At 34.4% G+C, this 17423-nt stretch overlaps 1 protein-coding gene across 5 annotated transcripts in view; it reads left to right on the forward strand.

Annotated features, from left to right (window-relative positions):
• TNPO1 (transportin 1) overlaps window positions 1–17423 on the forward strand; it is an 86768-nt gene that overhangs the window by 37550 nt on the left and 31795 nt on the right. For all 5 annotated transcript variants that reach the window (XR_014239405.1, XM_082376036.1, XM_082376037.1 and 2 more), the window contains exons 4-9: window positions 3183–3332; window positions 6266–6372; window positions 8115–8248; window positions 9654–9735; window positions 12698–12820; window positions 14940–15058. Coding sequence is in view for 4 of the 5 variants with exons in the window: in XM_082376036.1 (XP_082232162.1) it covers window positions 3183–3332; window positions 6266–6372; window positions 8115–8248; window positions 9654–9735; window positions 12698–12820; window positions 14940–15058 (715 nt within the window). In the remaining variant the exon portion in view is untranslated. The remainder of the gene's footprint in view (window positions 1–3182; window positions 3333–6265; window positions 6373–8114; window positions 8249–9653; window positions 9736–12697; window positions 12821–14939; window positions 15059–17423) is intronic.

Raw genomic sequence — 17423 nt, forward strand, 5'->3', positions numbered from 1 at the left:
CAGACCAGGGCTCGAACCCGTGTTCCCTGCATTGGCAGGCAGACTCTCAACCACTGCGCCACCAGGGAAGCCCAGATCATCTGATTTTTAAATGACACGGTCATTTGATTGTTTCTAATACAAGTAATGTGTCCATCTCGACTTTATTCATTTCACAAGTATTTATTGAGCACCTCTTCTTTGCCAGGCAGTTTGCTTGCTCAGGGACAATAAAAGTGAACAAAATAAATGAGAATCTGCCCTCGTGGCGCTTACATTGTAGTGAGAGGTGTTCTTCGTAGAGTTATTTGAGTATTCCCTTCCTGGAACATTGTCAGACACCCAGAACGCACTCAAGTGTTTTTTGAGCAACTGACTGGCCTCTAAGTGAAAGCACCATACCCTTTCAGAAGCCATAGTGCAATTAGTAAAAACTACTACACTTGGAGTTGAGAAATAAGTCTTAGACTCTGACACTCATTTCACCTCTCTTGCTTTTTTCAGCTACAAAATGCCTGTGTTAGCCTACCAGACCGTCCATAAGGTTTCAACTCCAAGCACTAGCGAGTGCATTAATGGCCTTAAAATCTCACTAATCTTGTATTTATTCAGATTTTAATAATTCATGCACAGTATAATGATTTATTTTGAATTATTTTCAAATTTTCTAGTTAATTTTAGGGATTTTAATTTGTGATTGAGGCATGTAAGAGAAACTTCTTAAATTTCTAAATTTAAATTTTAAGAAACTAGAAAGTCCTTCAACAACATATCTTTACATTCAGCAATTAATATTCCTAGTTTGATAAATATACATTAATGTGATGTGTTATTTCTTAATATAGAAATCTTATTTTTCCCACATCATAGTTGTAATCAGATAATTCTATAAGGACTTAAAGATTTAGTAAATGAATTTTTCTAAACTATATTGTTTAATTTGAAAAATTTAAGTTTGTTTTCACCAAGTCATCTATTCTGTCATGTCCTCATCCTGAATTCCAAATATTAAGATTGGTATAATATTATACTCTTTCTTAAAACTTTTTTGGGCTATGAGGATACATCAGAAGTATTTTTAAAAGCAGACAAACTTACAGTTCAAATAGCAGCAAGAGAGGTTGGGTGTGTAACTGCCTCCCAAAAGACCTATTAATTACAAAACCACAAAATGTTGGAAAGGATTTTAAGTAATACTTGGTATTTCTTCCCGTGTTTATTGATTTATTTGGGACACAAGTTTGCTATATCTAGTTTTCTATTTAAAAAAATTAGCATTGATGCCATCCATATTAGAGAAGGAACATAAGTAAATTCTTGAAATGAAAATGCTTATTTATTTAGGAACCTTTTTGCCATTCCTCATGTGAATTTGTTTACACTGAATCATGGAGTAAAATTTTAGATGTGGAGAGACCTCAGAGATCAGCTCATCTCCTTCCCTCACTTTACAGATGAGAATTGAGACCTAGTAAAGTAGTCTTTTTAAAAAGAGGATGTGGTTAATTTTTGGCCCTTCTAAATGAATTTGGGACTGGGGATATTTTTAATTAAAATAAGTATTTTGATATAAAATATTTTATGTTTTTAATTTTAAATCATTTCACCTCGTGATTTTTTTAAAACTTCATCTTGTAATCTTAATTGTAAAAATGATATAGTGTATTTCTTATAAACAAATACACATGCCATTTAAAATTACATGACTGAATTATTAATGGCTGACTTAAGACAAAAAAGCTTATTGCTCGAAGAAGTTAAATTTATAAAGTTAAATTATTCATTTATTTTATGGAAGTTTTAAACTTTCAAGAGAATTTAGAAGTGTTTTTGTTTCATTATAGGTTACTGATTGAATGATGGTAATTGAAACCAGGAAGAAATTTTTAGAGGGTGACATAAAAAGCTCGTAGGCTATATTGCTGTGATGGCTTGAATGGGGTTTATATGCAAAGAAACACTATCTTTTTGCCTCCCCCTGTCCTGTACCCCTGAAGATTTCAATGCCAATCAGACTTTGAGAGCATACTACTAGCTAGAACAAGCTTGGGTGGTTTTATTTTTTAGTAAAGTATGTAAAACAGGAGTGCTGAAACAGCATATTGTGTTCAATACACCAGCTGTTCATGTCTTCTAGCCCTTTGAGGAGGGTGATCCTGTACCGTGCATCGAGTGTAGGCTCTGGAGCCGGACTCCTAAGGTTGATGTTTTGGCTTCCCCACTTCGTAGCCTTGTGTGACTTTGGTAAAGGCCTCAGTTTCCTTGTTTGTGCAGTGGAGATAATAATTCCTGTCTCATGAGGTTGTGAGGATTAAATGCAAACTACTTGGAAAGCACTTAGCAGTGTTTAGTACCTAATAAACATTCAGAAAATGTTAACTGTTGCTAATATTGTTGGTGATGAGGCCAATTGTTAAAGCATTGGTTATATTCTAATATTAAATTGGTTCTTGGAAAATTTGTTAGTACCATCTACGGATTAAACTTCTTTTACGTAGATTCTGTTTTTTAAAAACTTCTGGAAATTTAAATATTGTTTTACCCCCCCACCCCCCCACCCCTTTTTTTTTTTTTTTAGCTCAGAGGCAAGTGAAAAACATGATATAAATGAACGGCAGTTATTTGTATGTGAAGGTGATCCCATATGTTCTTTGTCCACTTAATTTTTTAATAGGCTATCTTTAGTGACTAATACTTTCAGATCTGTAATTTGATGTTCATATCAGGTTCCAATAAAGCTTGAGTACATGGGCCATATATAAACTAAATTAACTCTTAAATTAAATCAGTGGTTCTCAACCAGGCGCAGTTTTGTGTGTGTCCCCCCCCCCCCCCCCCCCGCTTCCCACTGCCCAATGAGACATTTGACATTATCTGGAGACATTTTTGGTTGTCACAACTTGGAGAGGTAATACTGGCACCTATGGCCAGTGATACTGCTAAACATCTCACAGTGCACAGGACAGCACTCCTCAACAAAGAATTACCTGGCCCAAAATGTCAATAGTGCCAAGGTTGAGAAACCCTGAACTATAAATCATGGAGCTAATCCTTGGATAATCATTTATGGTATTTTTTTTCCTGGTTATAGCAAATTAATGAAATGTTACAATCAGTTTCTGAATACATTTTTAAAGTTACCGTTCTTGGTATATTTTGAAATGAAAACTACTTTAAAACTCAGTGCTGTTGTTTTGTTACAGATGAACCCACAAGATCATTGAGTGGTCTCATTTTGAAGAATAACGTGAAAGCACACTTTCAGAACTTCCCAAATGGTGTAACAGACTTTATTAAGAGTGAATGTTTAAACAATATCGGTGACTCCTCTCCTTTGATTAGAGCTACTGTAGGTAAGTAATCTGTTACAATTTTGCTTATCCTGTTTGTAACTGGGTTGGTTTCTGACATGACAGACCATTTCCATAGGAATTTTTATCATCCATTTCATGTTGAATTGTGATGGGGAAAATTTTTCATTGCTGCTTTTGAAATAATGTTACTAAAAGCTCTCTTAATCCAGTGAGACCAGGTTCACTAGTAGTTGCTTAATCAAAGTTGGTTACAGTGGGGTATTAACAAGTGATATTAATCTAGGACTGCTGTTTTTTCTGTGGGTTCCTTAATTATGTCTTCCTTGTGTCATACATGGGGTATAATTTCCAGTTTCACTTTCTTTTGCATGTAAAGAAAAACTTCTTTGTAAAACATCTTCCGTGTAGGACCTTAGATTTTCACTGTATCCCCCCCTTGTTTTTAATTCATATTTGCCTTGTCTGTACCTAATTACAGTAATTTTTGAGTCTTTTAAGTGTTCAACTTGTTTTCAGTGAAAGAACAACTTTCTACCATTTTATGAAAGACTGTGTTAAAATGCTTAGTTTATAGTAACTGGAATAAGTAGGTTTGGGAGCCAATACAACTGACTGTGGGTAAGCACACACATCATCTGGTAGAAGCAGAAATAGACATGTACTGCAGAATAGCCCACCAATGGGTAGATTCCATATGCCATGAGGTTTCAGCAGCTATGTTTTACAAGGACCTGGAAAGCCTCTGTTAATCTGGCAGGTTGGTTAAATGGAATTCAGTTAAGAACCTCCATAATGAGTCAGTCATTTTCATTAAAAGTTCTTTGCTTTTGTATATTTTGTCTCATGGTAGGTTTGAAAAGTACCCAGTTCATCTCTGACTCAAAAAGGCTCAGAGGCTCTGTAACTTCCCTCCAAATATTAAACATTGCCATTATTAACACTGATTTTAAATAGGATAGGTAGAGGGCATTTTTACTTTGAGGAAAGGGTCTCCCTAGGTTATTCTGATGGACCCTCATATACTCCTAATTTTCTACCAGACTCTTGACAGTGGTAAAAAGGATGGTGAGTGTATACCAGTCTTTTTAAAAATTTTTTAATCTTAACAGTACATACGGTAAATCTTGCCAAGGAAGTGTACTGGGAAGGACCACATTTCAGTGACTGTGTGGTAATCCATTAGAGAGGTGTAAAATTGTTTCTCCTTGTTAAAGAATGTATGGTTTGTAATTTTATTATTTCAGTGAACATCCTTTTATGTATTTCATACACAGGTGAGAAAGCTTCTATAGAATTCATTCGTAGAAGTAGTATTACTGGGTCAGAGCGTTTTTTAAACATTTAAAATTTTAATAGGTATTGCCAGGCACATCAGTTTTCACTCCCATCTTTGTTGAGTCCACTGAGAATTACAGTTTTTCACTTTTTGCAACTGCGTTGGCATTAGAATATTTTTTGAGAGTGGATGAGATTATATGGGGCCAAATTAATTTGAATTTGTCAGTCTGTCAACATTCTTTAATATTCTCTCAGCAGAAGTCATGAATGTCAGCAGACTCTTAGTACCAAGTTTTAGTTTGTGTTTAATTTTTATTATTGCTTGTTTTAAGACATGTTTGGTTTCCTTTAGGCAGATCCAGAAATTTCTCTTTCCCTCAATTCTTTCATGTCTTAACTTAGGAAAGAATACATGGCAAGAAGGAACAGATCTACTGTTAGTCTCGCTGCTTTTTGATCTTACTAGAAGGCCACTTAATTGTACGGGTTATATCTTAAAAATGCTGTCATTTTAAGACCCTTACCATATAATTTAATTTTTCTTGTGGAGAGTAAATTTTTCTTGTGGAGAGTAAATACTCTTTACATTTTTTAACTCTTTACCATTGGGAGCAACCTTCCCAAAACTAACAATGGAAAACTCAAAGAGAATTTATATACACAGACAGTAGAATTTGCTGTTCAATAATAATTATTGAGTATTTACTATATGCCTGGCACTTTGTGTGCCTATCTCACTGAATTCTCAAAATAACTATGAAGACAGAACTTTTTCTCTTCTTTTAAATTTTTTTTACAGAGTAGTATTTTGAATTACATATAATTTGCCTACTGTTAGTTTATACTCTTAATTAAGGTGCTAAAAGATCTGTAATCACCAGGCATATTACATTATGGTACTAATATTAAATTTACTAAGGCAGAGAAAAATACAAAATTTTTGTGTTACATACATATTTCTGTATTTGCATGATCCTGAGCTATTACAGCTAAGCCACACAACACAGTTGAAATAATCCAGTCAGAGTGACATGATCAGTCAGCCTATGCCACTAGCCTCCATGATCCAAAATTGCTTTGCCAGTGATTCATCCTTGGAATGTTCTGGGCTAATGGCTTATGTACTTTCTCTCTCCCTGCCCTGAGTCATGGCTTTGATCCTAGGTTAAGTCAGAGAGCTGATCTTACCCCTTTTATGTGTTTTTATTTGAATCTAACAGACTCATACTCATCACCCAGTGATAAGTGCTGCTAATAACATTTTGGTGTATTTCTTTCTACTCTTTTGTATATAATTTTTATAAAATAGGGGTAATTTTAATTAGTAGAACTATTCTTGATATTGTTGGAGAAGAGCAGGTTGTAGTCTTTTGTACAGGTACTTGTTAAAAATACAAAGAGGGTGAAGTGTTCGAAAACAAGATTAGAAATGGATCTGATTTATGTTGGGGTTTCCACAGATGTACTGTGGTGATACAGTGATCCTTGGTGAATGTTACTGTTGACATGGTTTGCAAGTCATACACTGATTTGGAACATTTAAACTGTATGTGTGTGTGTGTGTGTGCACGTGCATGCGTGTGCACACACACCAACGTGCAAACGTGAGCACTCACATTGGCTTGTGGTGGTTCACAAGGCAGTATCTAACATAATGCAGTCAGATTTCCTAAAGGGGTGTGTTTTCTTTCAAGGTATTTTGATTACAACTATAGCTTCCAAGGGAGAATTGCAGAATTGGCCTGACCTCTTACCAAAACTCTGTAGCCTGTTGGATTCTGAAGATTACAACACTTGCGAGGTAAGGATTTTTGCTTCATATATAATTTTTCTATTTTTCTTTTCATGTTTATTAGTAATATTGAGAAAAAATAATTCCTCTGAAACATATAACTTCAAAACTTAGAAGCCTAAAGTTACCTTTTTGTTTTACGTTAGTGATCGTGTATCTTACTGTTTAAAGACCGTTAAGTTATAAAACCTGTTTACTATATTTCCTACAAGGAAATATCTTCTGTCTTTGTATTTTAAAACTATTCTTGGGTGTGTGTATATGTAATCAGCAGAGCAATTGTCAAGCTTAATCAGGTGAAGTAGTATTTTTCGAAGATGGGCTTAATTAAATTTACCAAATTCCCAGACTGGGTACATTTTCAGTGTCTCTAAGTTGTTTTTGTGCCTCTTGTTGTATGGTATGTCTGAGGTATATGTAGTATAGTTTTAAGTATATATTAATTATAATCTCTTGTTTGCCACTGATCAAATCAGTAGCAACCTTTCTATTTGGGGAGATGAAAGGGAATCTGTATGGATTTGTTTTCCTGTAATTTCTCACTTAATGAGTACCTTAACCATCTCTTTCATTAGCAGGCTTCCAGTTTGGATAGAAATCTGTTTTAAATAGAAATCATTTTAGGTGTTTTGCCTCTCAAGGCAGTGCCTTATCTCCCTCTCAAAAAAGAGCAAGGCTTGGAGGCAGGGCAGGTGCAAAAATAACCTAATAAAAAGGAATCAGGTGGTCTTTTTGACTTAACATTTTGTTGCCAGATCCGACTTGGGGAAGAGAGGACCAGGGAGAGGGAAAGCTAGCAAAAAGGAGTCTTAAAAAGTCACTCTTCTCCCTCCCTCAAAGAAAAAGAAAACAATCTTGCATTTTCATATATACATTTTCTAGTAATGCCTTGGAAGTTTACAGAAAAACTAAAATAAAAATAATATTTAGCCATCAGGTAACAGTTGATTAAAATTTAAATAGTGCTTTGGTATAATGATAACATAAAAGGAAGCCAAAATTTTAAGCAAGCACTTTCCAAGAATAAAAAGTTTAAACTGATAAGCATGAAATTGTGGAGCTACTAAGTCATACAGTATTCTTAAATTAACCTGTAGTGTAGAGAATAAGTCCCAAGGTGCTGCTGATAGAATTATAAGCAGAGTAAAGTAGGTGGTTGAGGTAACTGGTAGGTTAGATATTATATACAGGAGCTCTCTAGGTAAGCCACTTGGTTGTAAAGTGGTTGTAGGGGAAATTGCCAATTTGAATTGCCTGCCCTTTTAACACCTTTTGTCAATGAATGGTTTACATATAAATAATTTTTTGATGATAATTAAGACCTCCTTTTGTTCTTCAAAAAGAGAAGTGGTACAATGGTTAAATGCACTTATACGTAAACATAGAGTTTTACATTGTTTTAACAAACTGGTATTTAATAAGAGAAAAATTAGTGTTGACGTAAAATTGGCAAGAATACTTAAGAAGTTAAGTTTTTTAATTAGATATTATTTACAGTCCCTGACGATAAAATTCTAATTCTAAGACATTTAATGCTAAAATTAAAATGTACCATTATATTTAAACTGAGGTTTTAAATAACTCAGTGGTATAATAAATTTCTCTTATAGCTGATGATTAAATGTATAGATTTTATGATGCAGGTTTTATGCGGACTGGGAACATTAATCCATACAAATTAGTTAATATTCCTCAATTTGCTTTTAAAATGGCTTCATTTTTAATTCTAATCATTGAAATGTCTTTTACAGGGAGCATTTGGTGCCCTTCAGAAGATTTGTGAAGATTCTGCTGAGATTTTAGATAGTGATGTTTTAGATCGTCCTCTCAACATCATGATTCCTAAATTTTTACAGTTCTTCAAGCACAGTAGTCCAAAAATAAGGTATCTATATAGCCAATATTAAATTAATTTATAAACTCTGATACGAACCTGACCACTCCCTTATTTTGCACTACCTACTATTTTTGCGATCGGCAGGAGGTAACTGGCTGTTCCATAGAGATGGACTTGATCATTGAAATCTACTCCTCTAATGACAGCCTGTGAAATGTCACTCTACTGAAATTTTCATTGACTATGACACTTCTCCACCATCTACATGGTTAATTACATTTATAATGGTTAACAGTCACGCTTTTAAAGTCCTTTGTGTGAGGCTGAAATTCAGTGTGGGGCGGACCTTGTCGGGGTTGACACATACTGTGGAAAAATAGCGAGCATAAGGGGTTAGGTAGTGATTCACAGGTGTGTTACGTAGCACATTCTTTGTCACAGGCAGCAATTGTGCAGAAACCCTGAACAAAGTAAAGTAGCAAGTCTTTTCTGAACGATCAAAGCCAAGATCACTTAAGAGGGAACAACAGTACAAAGTCCCTGGAGTTAGGAAGAAACCTTTTAGAGTGACAGAAGAAAACGATTTTGTAGCACAGTAGGAAATGAAGCTAGAGGGGTAGAGAGTAGCACATTACAGGGGTGTGTTTACGCCAGTAATCGGCACGCTGTGACCCGTGTGGCCAAATTCAGGCGTGACTTATGAGCTACAAATGATTTCATATTTTAAAAGGTTGAAGTGGGCGGGTGGGTAATAAAGCTGCCACAGAGGTCTTATGTGGCCCACAAAGCTTAAAATATTTACCTTTTGACTTTTGGCAGGAAAAGTAGATTCCTACTGGAGCAATCTGAACAAGGATATTATGTGATCTTATTTATGTGTGTCAAACAGGTAGTGGGGTTTTGCATAATGGAAATTGGGAAACCAGTTAGAGCCTGTTGGCATAATCCCGTTGGGAGATTATGGTTTGGACTAGAGGAGAAGTGGAGGTAGTAAGTGATTAGATTATGGGTATATTTTTAACAGTAGTGCCATTAAGAATTGCTATGGGATTAGATTAGGTATGTCAGAACACATAGGCTGTAGAACAGTCCCCATTTTCAGTTTCAGAAGGAATGCATACCCATTATTTTTAAATCTAAAATAATAAATTTCCGTTATGTCCCCATCCAACCTCCCACTCTTGAGAGCGAACATGTCCTTCCAGATGCTTTTCCACTTTCTTAGTAGCATTAACATATTGCTCCGCAACCTGCATTTTTCACTTAACACGGAAAGAATGTGAAGAATATGTTTAATACATAGAGAGTTTTGACTCATTCTTTTTAGGGTGCGCGTGTGCACGTATGGCTGTACATACACTGTAATATTTTTATGGAGGAACGTTTAAATTCTTGCCAGTCTTCTGTAAATGGAACAGAGCTTCAATGAGTATATTTTGAATTTTGTTTCTAGGTCTCATGCTGTTGCCTGTGTCAATCAGTTTATCATCAGTAGAACTCAAGCTCTGATGTTGCACATTGATTCCTTTATTGAGGTAAGATTTGTCCTCCCCCCACGCCACCTTATTTTTGAGGAGGTTAGAAACTGTTCATTGCATGTAGTTTTATTTTATAAATACGATAATTTATAATTATGAGCTGTCAATATTTAAATTATTTCTGATAGTATTAAAATTGGGTACAGTATAAACTTTGTGATTCTCGTTAACTGAAAATAAAACTGCTTTTTCTCTCACTGAGTTTTCTACTTGTGCAAACATTGATTATGGTATGTGTGTGTTTAATATCTTGATTATAAAAGTTTCTACCTCAATATACTGTTCAAATTGCATATGGAAATTAAATCTCCCAGCTCGTTTGTGATGTTAGAAACATGAAGAAGTTGAATAAACTTAATTTGATAAAGAATCTGAAGGTGTAAATGAAAAGGATAGTACTTCTATTTTTCCATTGGGTTTCAATGCAAAATGAGAAGTTTCAGGGGGGAAAATTGGCTGTTAAAGCTCAGCGTGCATTTCTAATGGTACTTTTTAACTTTTTGATAAAAGCAGAAAGACAACAGGAGCATAGTTTTTTGGCCATTGAACCCTAAGCAGTAGAATTTCTTTTCAGAACTTCTGCTTGATAACAGCGATTGTGAAAGGATTATTAAAGTTCCTTAGGCACTTCACTTTTATTTTCATCAAATGAAATTTAAATAGTCTATTCCTTTTCAGCTCTCCTTTAAAAAAAAAAAAAAAGTCCTTCAGAGACCATATTGCTGGTATTCCTGTTGGGAAATTACAAGAAAGAAGGGGGGGAAATTATGTCTTTTTTTTCTCATCACTTAAATTGACAAGCTTCTTTCTAAACATCTTTTACCAATAGACTACAAGTAGTAGCTATTAGAATCCTCAAACCATTTGAAAATTGAAATGAAAACATGCATCTTAAATACATTTTACTGAATACTTACTGTGACTCAGGCACTGTGCTTGGTGCTAAGGATACATAAAGAAATTTTATGCTTCAAGGTGTTTTCAGTCTAGTTTGGTATAGAGGGTAGTGGACAGTATTAGAAGTTTGGAGTAAGACTGCCTGTGTTCAAATCCCAGCTCCACAGCTTAGTAGCTTGTTAACCTTGGGCACCTTATTTAACTGGTATTTTCAGTTTTTATAAAACAAAGCTAATAATAGACTTACCTTGTTGGATTGTTTAAAAGGTATTGGCTAAAAATAAATTGGAACAGTGCCTGCTACAAAGTAAGCACTCCACATGCTAGCTACTGCTATTATTTTTAGAAGCAGTAGTAGCTTTTATTGTAACTATAATAGTATTCCCTCTTAGTGTTCTTCTCTCATGGCTTATTAAAGAGAACAGTAATAGACATACCAGCATCTTATACAGAAATATAATTTAGAATAAAATAAATTCTTTCTGAAAATAAAAATTCCACAGGGCCACACTCAGCAAGTGGAACAAGAACGTTTCCTGACATTTAATAATATTTTCCATTAGTGTTAAATACCATATTAATACTTCTCTGCTACTTGGTAATCCAGTAAGATTCACCCAGTTCTTCATCCTGTAAGAGTAGTAAACCTCCAGAGGAGGCGCCTGACACATGGTAGGCTCTCAGTAGCTATTTGCTAAATCAATAACTGGTTGGTTTTCTTCAGTCACCAGTGTTTTTATCAGGGGCTGAAATCATGCCTGCTACGTGTGACGGTACTGATGAAAAGTGTATTGGTTACTAATACTTGGCTATAACATACCTTGGCAAAGCTGAGTATTCATACTCAAGACAATATCAAATTTCACGAAGGATTTATATAAGCAGCACCTGCTGGAAAAACCGTATTCTTACCGTGTAAAATTAAAAGAGCAACTACAGAGTTTTGAAAGCCTCAGAAGTTGAGGCAGGACTTGGAGAAATGAAAGTTTTAAAAATGCTACAACAGTACTTCACATATTGTCGCATTTGATATTTAAATTTTTCCATCGTCTTACCCATTTCTTGTAATATGATTTCAGGTTCATCTCTTTGGAGATGTTTCTGTGGTCCTGGGAAGAGACAAGGGAACACATTGGATTTTACTTAATTATTTTAATCATCTTTTTACTGCTTTCAGTATGTGTGTGTATGTTGTGTGTAAATAAAGTAAAACCTCAGGAGTGAGATAGGGAAGGCTTAATTGTTTTTACTTCTGACATCTCCACTTGAACCTCTGCAAGAGACAGCTTTTTCTAGTGGAGGCTTGTTGGTATAATGAAATGAGTGTGGACTCACCCATGATTTCGTGAAAACCAAATTCAGATTCCCCCACTTGCTAGCAAGTTATATAATGTCTAAACTTGTAAAATTGAGTAGCAGCATCTTGGAGTTGAGAAGGTTAATTGAAACAGTATTGTTCATTCCGACTTTTTTTTTTTAAAACTTGTAGAGAAATTTAACAGCATAAGATCGATTGCTACTATTACTATTTTTTCAATAGTTGACTCAGTGAACGAAAGCAGTTTAGGGTCACGTTGTTGGAAACTCAGTATGTATTTCCCAATTGTTGGTGCTTTTATAGAATGTATGCCTGTTAAGAATCAGTGTTGGTAGGAATAATCTCTTAACAGACAGTAATTTTGAAGAGTAAATCAAACTGTATTTTAATGATTATCTCTAATTCTGGGTGATCTGGGTGAGTGCTCCTATGTCCTAATGACATGGTTTTATTCTCATAAACTAAAGATTACTTCAAGATGCAACCACTCATACTCTGAAAAATGGCTTTAGATCATTTACCAAAATCATAATTTTTGGCAGTTATCATCCTGCATCTGTCTTATTTTATAATCTAACGCTATAAAGTGTTAGTAGGGCCAGTTAATTCATAAGCCTTTATTTGTACAATATCTTCTTAGGGTTTCTTTAAATGTTGCCACCTTGCAGATTATTGCTTATTATGTATAAACCTTTCTAGTATGTTGGAATACTTAACTAGAAGAAAATATTTCTTGTGCAATAGAATCTCTTTGCATTGGCTGGTGATGAAGAACCAGAGGTACGGAAAAATGTGTGCCGGGCACTTGTGATGTTGCTTGAAGTTCGAATGGATCGCCTGCTTCCTCACATGCATAATATAGTTGAGGTAATACAAGCAATTTAAAGGCTTTCTCCTCATCGTCCCCTCAAGAAAAATCTTGGGCACAAAACGTATAGTGTGAAACCACTGTCTTCCAATTTATTTGTCACATTTGTTGGGGGGGGGGGACTATAAAAATTAGTTATGATCATCTTGAAGTTAAAAATTATCTTTACGGCGATTTTTCTTTCATGAGATATAAGATGTTATGGAGGGGAAAGTTGTTTAAAGGAGTAGATAGCTTTTAACCAGTGTAACTAGGAAATATTTAGATTATTTGTATTTATTAGATATGGGTTAGGCCAAGTTTGTTTTCAACCCGTTAACTGGTAAATTGATCTGATCAACTTTTGATTTATGGTAACAGTGATAACAATTTCTGAATAGAAAATACATAACCATTATAGTGAGTTCTAGCAGACCATTTAGGTTTTAAAAGGCTCTCTTTCAGTCCTTATGTGATTAAAATAATTTTACTAGGATATTGTAAGTATGTTGAGCACAGATAGCTGTAATTAAAGGAAGGAATACATAATAACATATAATTATTATTAGGACAAAGTAATTTGTTGGGCAATACTCATTATTGCTATAGTCATACCTAATTTTCATATTGCTGAATATAGTTGTACTTAAAGGATGGCATCTAAGACCAGTTAGAAGAAGGCTAGCATTCATGATGTTCAGCAACTCCTTTTCTAAAACATAAGGAAAGATAGTTGTAGTGATAAAGATATGTAGCAGCAAAAGATGGGGATAAATGACATTCTCTCTGAGAAAGATATTCTCTCTGTAAAGTGTTTAGAAGAATCAGGTGGGGTTGGTTGAGAGTTTAGTGAGTCTGGGGTTAACCAGAAAGTTAAGAAAGACATTTAATCATTTGCCACGTCACAGCTGGGGAACCTAATTTACAAGGCTACAATTCTTTCTTCAGCAATACCCAGCATAGTAGTAGGACATGGTAGGGGCTAGCCTGTCACAACAGTTGTGTTGCTGTATTTTGTCGTGTGAAATGTTTCATTCAAGAATTCATCACTTGACCCCAGATTCAGTCCCAGGTACATTGGGAATTCATGCCTTTGATTATGTTTATTTTGTTTTTGCATGTAAGGTTTTTTTGGGGGGGTTTTTGGCCGTGCTGTGCACCTTGTGGAATCTTAGTTCCCTGACCAGGGATCGAACCCAGGGCCCTGGCAGTGAGAGCGCCAAGTCCTAACCACTGGGCTGCAGGGAATTCCCGGTATGTTAGGTTTTTAAAAGAGGGGTAGATTTGGATAGATTTGGAGATCAGATTGTTCCTCCAACTTAAGAGTGGATTTGGCTTGGTATGTTCAAAGGACATGAAGGACATGATAAACCTATTTTGTTGGCGACTAGAAATTAGAGTTGACAAAGAAATGTCACCACTTTTTTCCAAGTTAAAAAAAAATTAATTTTTTAATTGTATAATATGTATATATCTTTTTAAATATGTGGAAGTATATACAGTTGACCCTTGAACAACACAGGTTTGAACTTCATGGGTCCACTCATACCCAGATTTCTTTTTACTAAATATGTACTACAGTACTACACAACCCAAGATTGGTTGAATCTGCAGATGAGGAACTGGATACAGAGGAACCGTATATATAGAAGGTTGGCTATAAGTTATAGGTGGATTTTTGACTGCTTGGAGGGTTGGCATGCCAACCTCCTCACTGTTCAAGGGGTAATTGTAATTATAAGAGACAGCTTGGGTAGTTATGTTATGAAAAAGATTGTCCATTTTATGAATGGTTTAATGGTGTTTTTTATTTTGATACATCTATGAAGACAATGTTTGAATATTAATACTTTTTAAAAATCTCAGTGGTTTCATGAAACAGTATACACCTATATAGAAGCAGATAAACATGAATTGGACACTTTACATTAGGCAGCGTTCTAAAACAGTAGTTCTTAAGTTTGGCTGCTTTTTAGAATTGATTAGGAAGCTTTTTTTAAAAAATACAAAGCCTAAGTCGAGAACCTCTGTAAAAGTGCAAGGCCCATAGCAAAGGACCGTTAACTTGCTGAAATTAAATTAGGTTTATTTTAATTGTATGATTTAAACTGATTAATACTAAGCCTCCTTTGTTTACAGTACATGCTGCAGAGGACCCAAGATCAAGATGAAAATGTGGCTTTAGAAGCCTGCGAATTTTGGCTCACTTTGGCTGAGCAACCAATATGCAAAGATGTACTCATAAGGCATCTTCCCAAGTAAGTGTACCTTCTTACAAATACTCCCTTGTTGTTAAATTTAGCAGTGATTCCTCATTTTCATATTTTTAGGTTACATTCTTATGCCATCAGGTAATGAAGTTCTAAAGAAATAAGGCTTAATTTTACCGATGCTATAAGTAAAGACATTTTTGAAGAAGCAGTTACTTTTGTTTTCTAAATTACATGAGGGTGGTTTGTCCTGAATTATAACTAATTTTGGATAATCCATGGCACAATTTTTTATAATCTTATAATTTGACTATGGGGTCTCATGGATTTCCTACTAGTTGTGATACTATGCAATTTTTGGTTAATCTATTGTTAAGCCTGTTTTTAACCCAGTGAATGCTGTTAAATCAGTTATTTTTTTAATATATTTTTTCCAGTTTTATTGAGATAAGTTGAATTTGATATAAAACAGCATATTAGTTTTAGGTGTACAACATAATGATTTCATATATTAAAGTCAGTTACTTTTAAAAGTAATGCTCATGTTCTTTTGAAAATAAAGAAAATACAGGCCATAAAAGAAAATTAAAATGTAGAAAACTTAAAATGTCTTGTATTTCCACTCCCTTGAGTCATCACTGTTAGTATTTTTGGTGTGTTGTCTTTTAATGTTTTTTTCTGTGATAGTACCATATACCAAATGTGATATATTCAGAGTGTTTTGGGAAGAAATAAATTTGGTAGTATGTACATGGCATGTGGCTATAGTTAATGCTTACATTTTTGATTTTACTATTTTGTGGTTGGCTCTTTTCAGTTATTATAGGTTGTGCACTTTCCTCCATGTCATTACTCTTTAAACTTTGAGTACTGTTCCATCATGGTTTGTGTACCATATATATATAATTGACTCTTCTTCTATTGTTGAATGTTTAGTTGTTTGCCCTTTTTTTTTTTTAACTCACAAATAATCCTGGACTGAGCATCTTTCTTTGTCCATAAGTAATGATTTCTTTCAAGGAGAATTCTTAGAAGTGATTTTTACCAAGGACAAAGGGCCTGAGCATTTTAAAGCATCTTCATAAATATTCCACATTGTTCTCTAGGGAAGTTATACCAGTTTACACCCCACCAGCAGGGTCCCATCTTGTCACAACTTTTGCAATCCATTAATCATAATTTTTCCAATCTTAGCCCTCTGGATGAGCAAAAAACAAAACCATTTGTTTTAATATGTTGTAGTATTAGTGGAGTCACATTGTTTTCAGAAATTAGGATACTTGGATATTCTCATTTTCATGTAGTCAGTTAAGTTTTTTTTCTTTTCCTATAAAATTCTTTCCCTACCGAGAAAACAATGCCACCTATGTTTTATTCCAGTCAGTCTAGAATTTATTTGGGAGGAAAGTGCAAGGTGATGTGCTGCATGGATTTTTTCCTCCCTTAGGAAATTCATATATTAATTATTCTCTTCTCCCTGATTTGTGATTCCATTTTTATGATATGCTTGTTTCTTACCATAGGATCATATAATTCTAAAAGTCATATAAACAGATATTAATTCTTATAAAACTGAAGAGATTTTATTAATGAAAACCTAAGCTGTAACACTGGGAGATGATAAGAACAGCTATAGGTTGGTGGTCTCTTTCATTACCCTAATAAAATCTAAACATTGGTAAGCAACCAAGAACTTGGTAGCAGGCTAAAAAGATCAGCAGTTCCCATTTAGTTGTGCTATGTGCAAACATTAAACAACCCATTCCAGTGATAAGTGGATTTGATTTATATGTCTTCCAAACCACTGGTTTGGGAACCATTTTTAGATTAAACAAGACTGCTTTTATTTTTGGTTCAAATAATGTATTGTGAGGATGGGAAAATACCAACATCAGTCTGATCCTGAGATTAAAAACACAGTAAAAGAACTTGTTTTTCCTAGATCTGTTAACCAGATTCTTGTTTAATATGAGCAAAAAATGTTTGCTGAGGAATCAAAATTGTTAATGTGATGAGATCTTTCTTATTAAAATGAATTCACATAGAAAGCATTAATGTAATAAAGAGTAAGGTTAAATTCTTTTATCTTTCTGGGCTGTGTCGTGTATTCTTTTTTTTTCTTTTCCTTTTTCTGTTTCTTTTTTTTTAGCCAGTACTATGCTCTATTGATTATTGAACATTTGCTAATATATTTTGTTATCTGGTAGAACAGGTCTTCTTTTTTTCCCCTGAATTATTTTGGTTTTTTCCCACCTTTATTCTTGTACATTAATATCTCCTGGGGCTTATTTATGAATTAATCCATGTAAAACAACTAACCCAGTGCTTGGTATATACTTAAGTACTCAGTAAACATTCATTGTTGGTATTAACATCATTGCCTTTCCATGATGTTGCATTAAAATTCTCTTCT

This window comes from Balaenoptera borealis, assembly GCF_965194805.1.
Source record: "Balaenoptera borealis genome assembly, chromosome: 2".
NCBI classification, from domain to species: domain Eukaryota; kingdom Metazoa; phylum Chordata; class Mammalia; order Artiodactyla; family Balaenopteridae; genus Balaenoptera; species Balaenoptera borealis.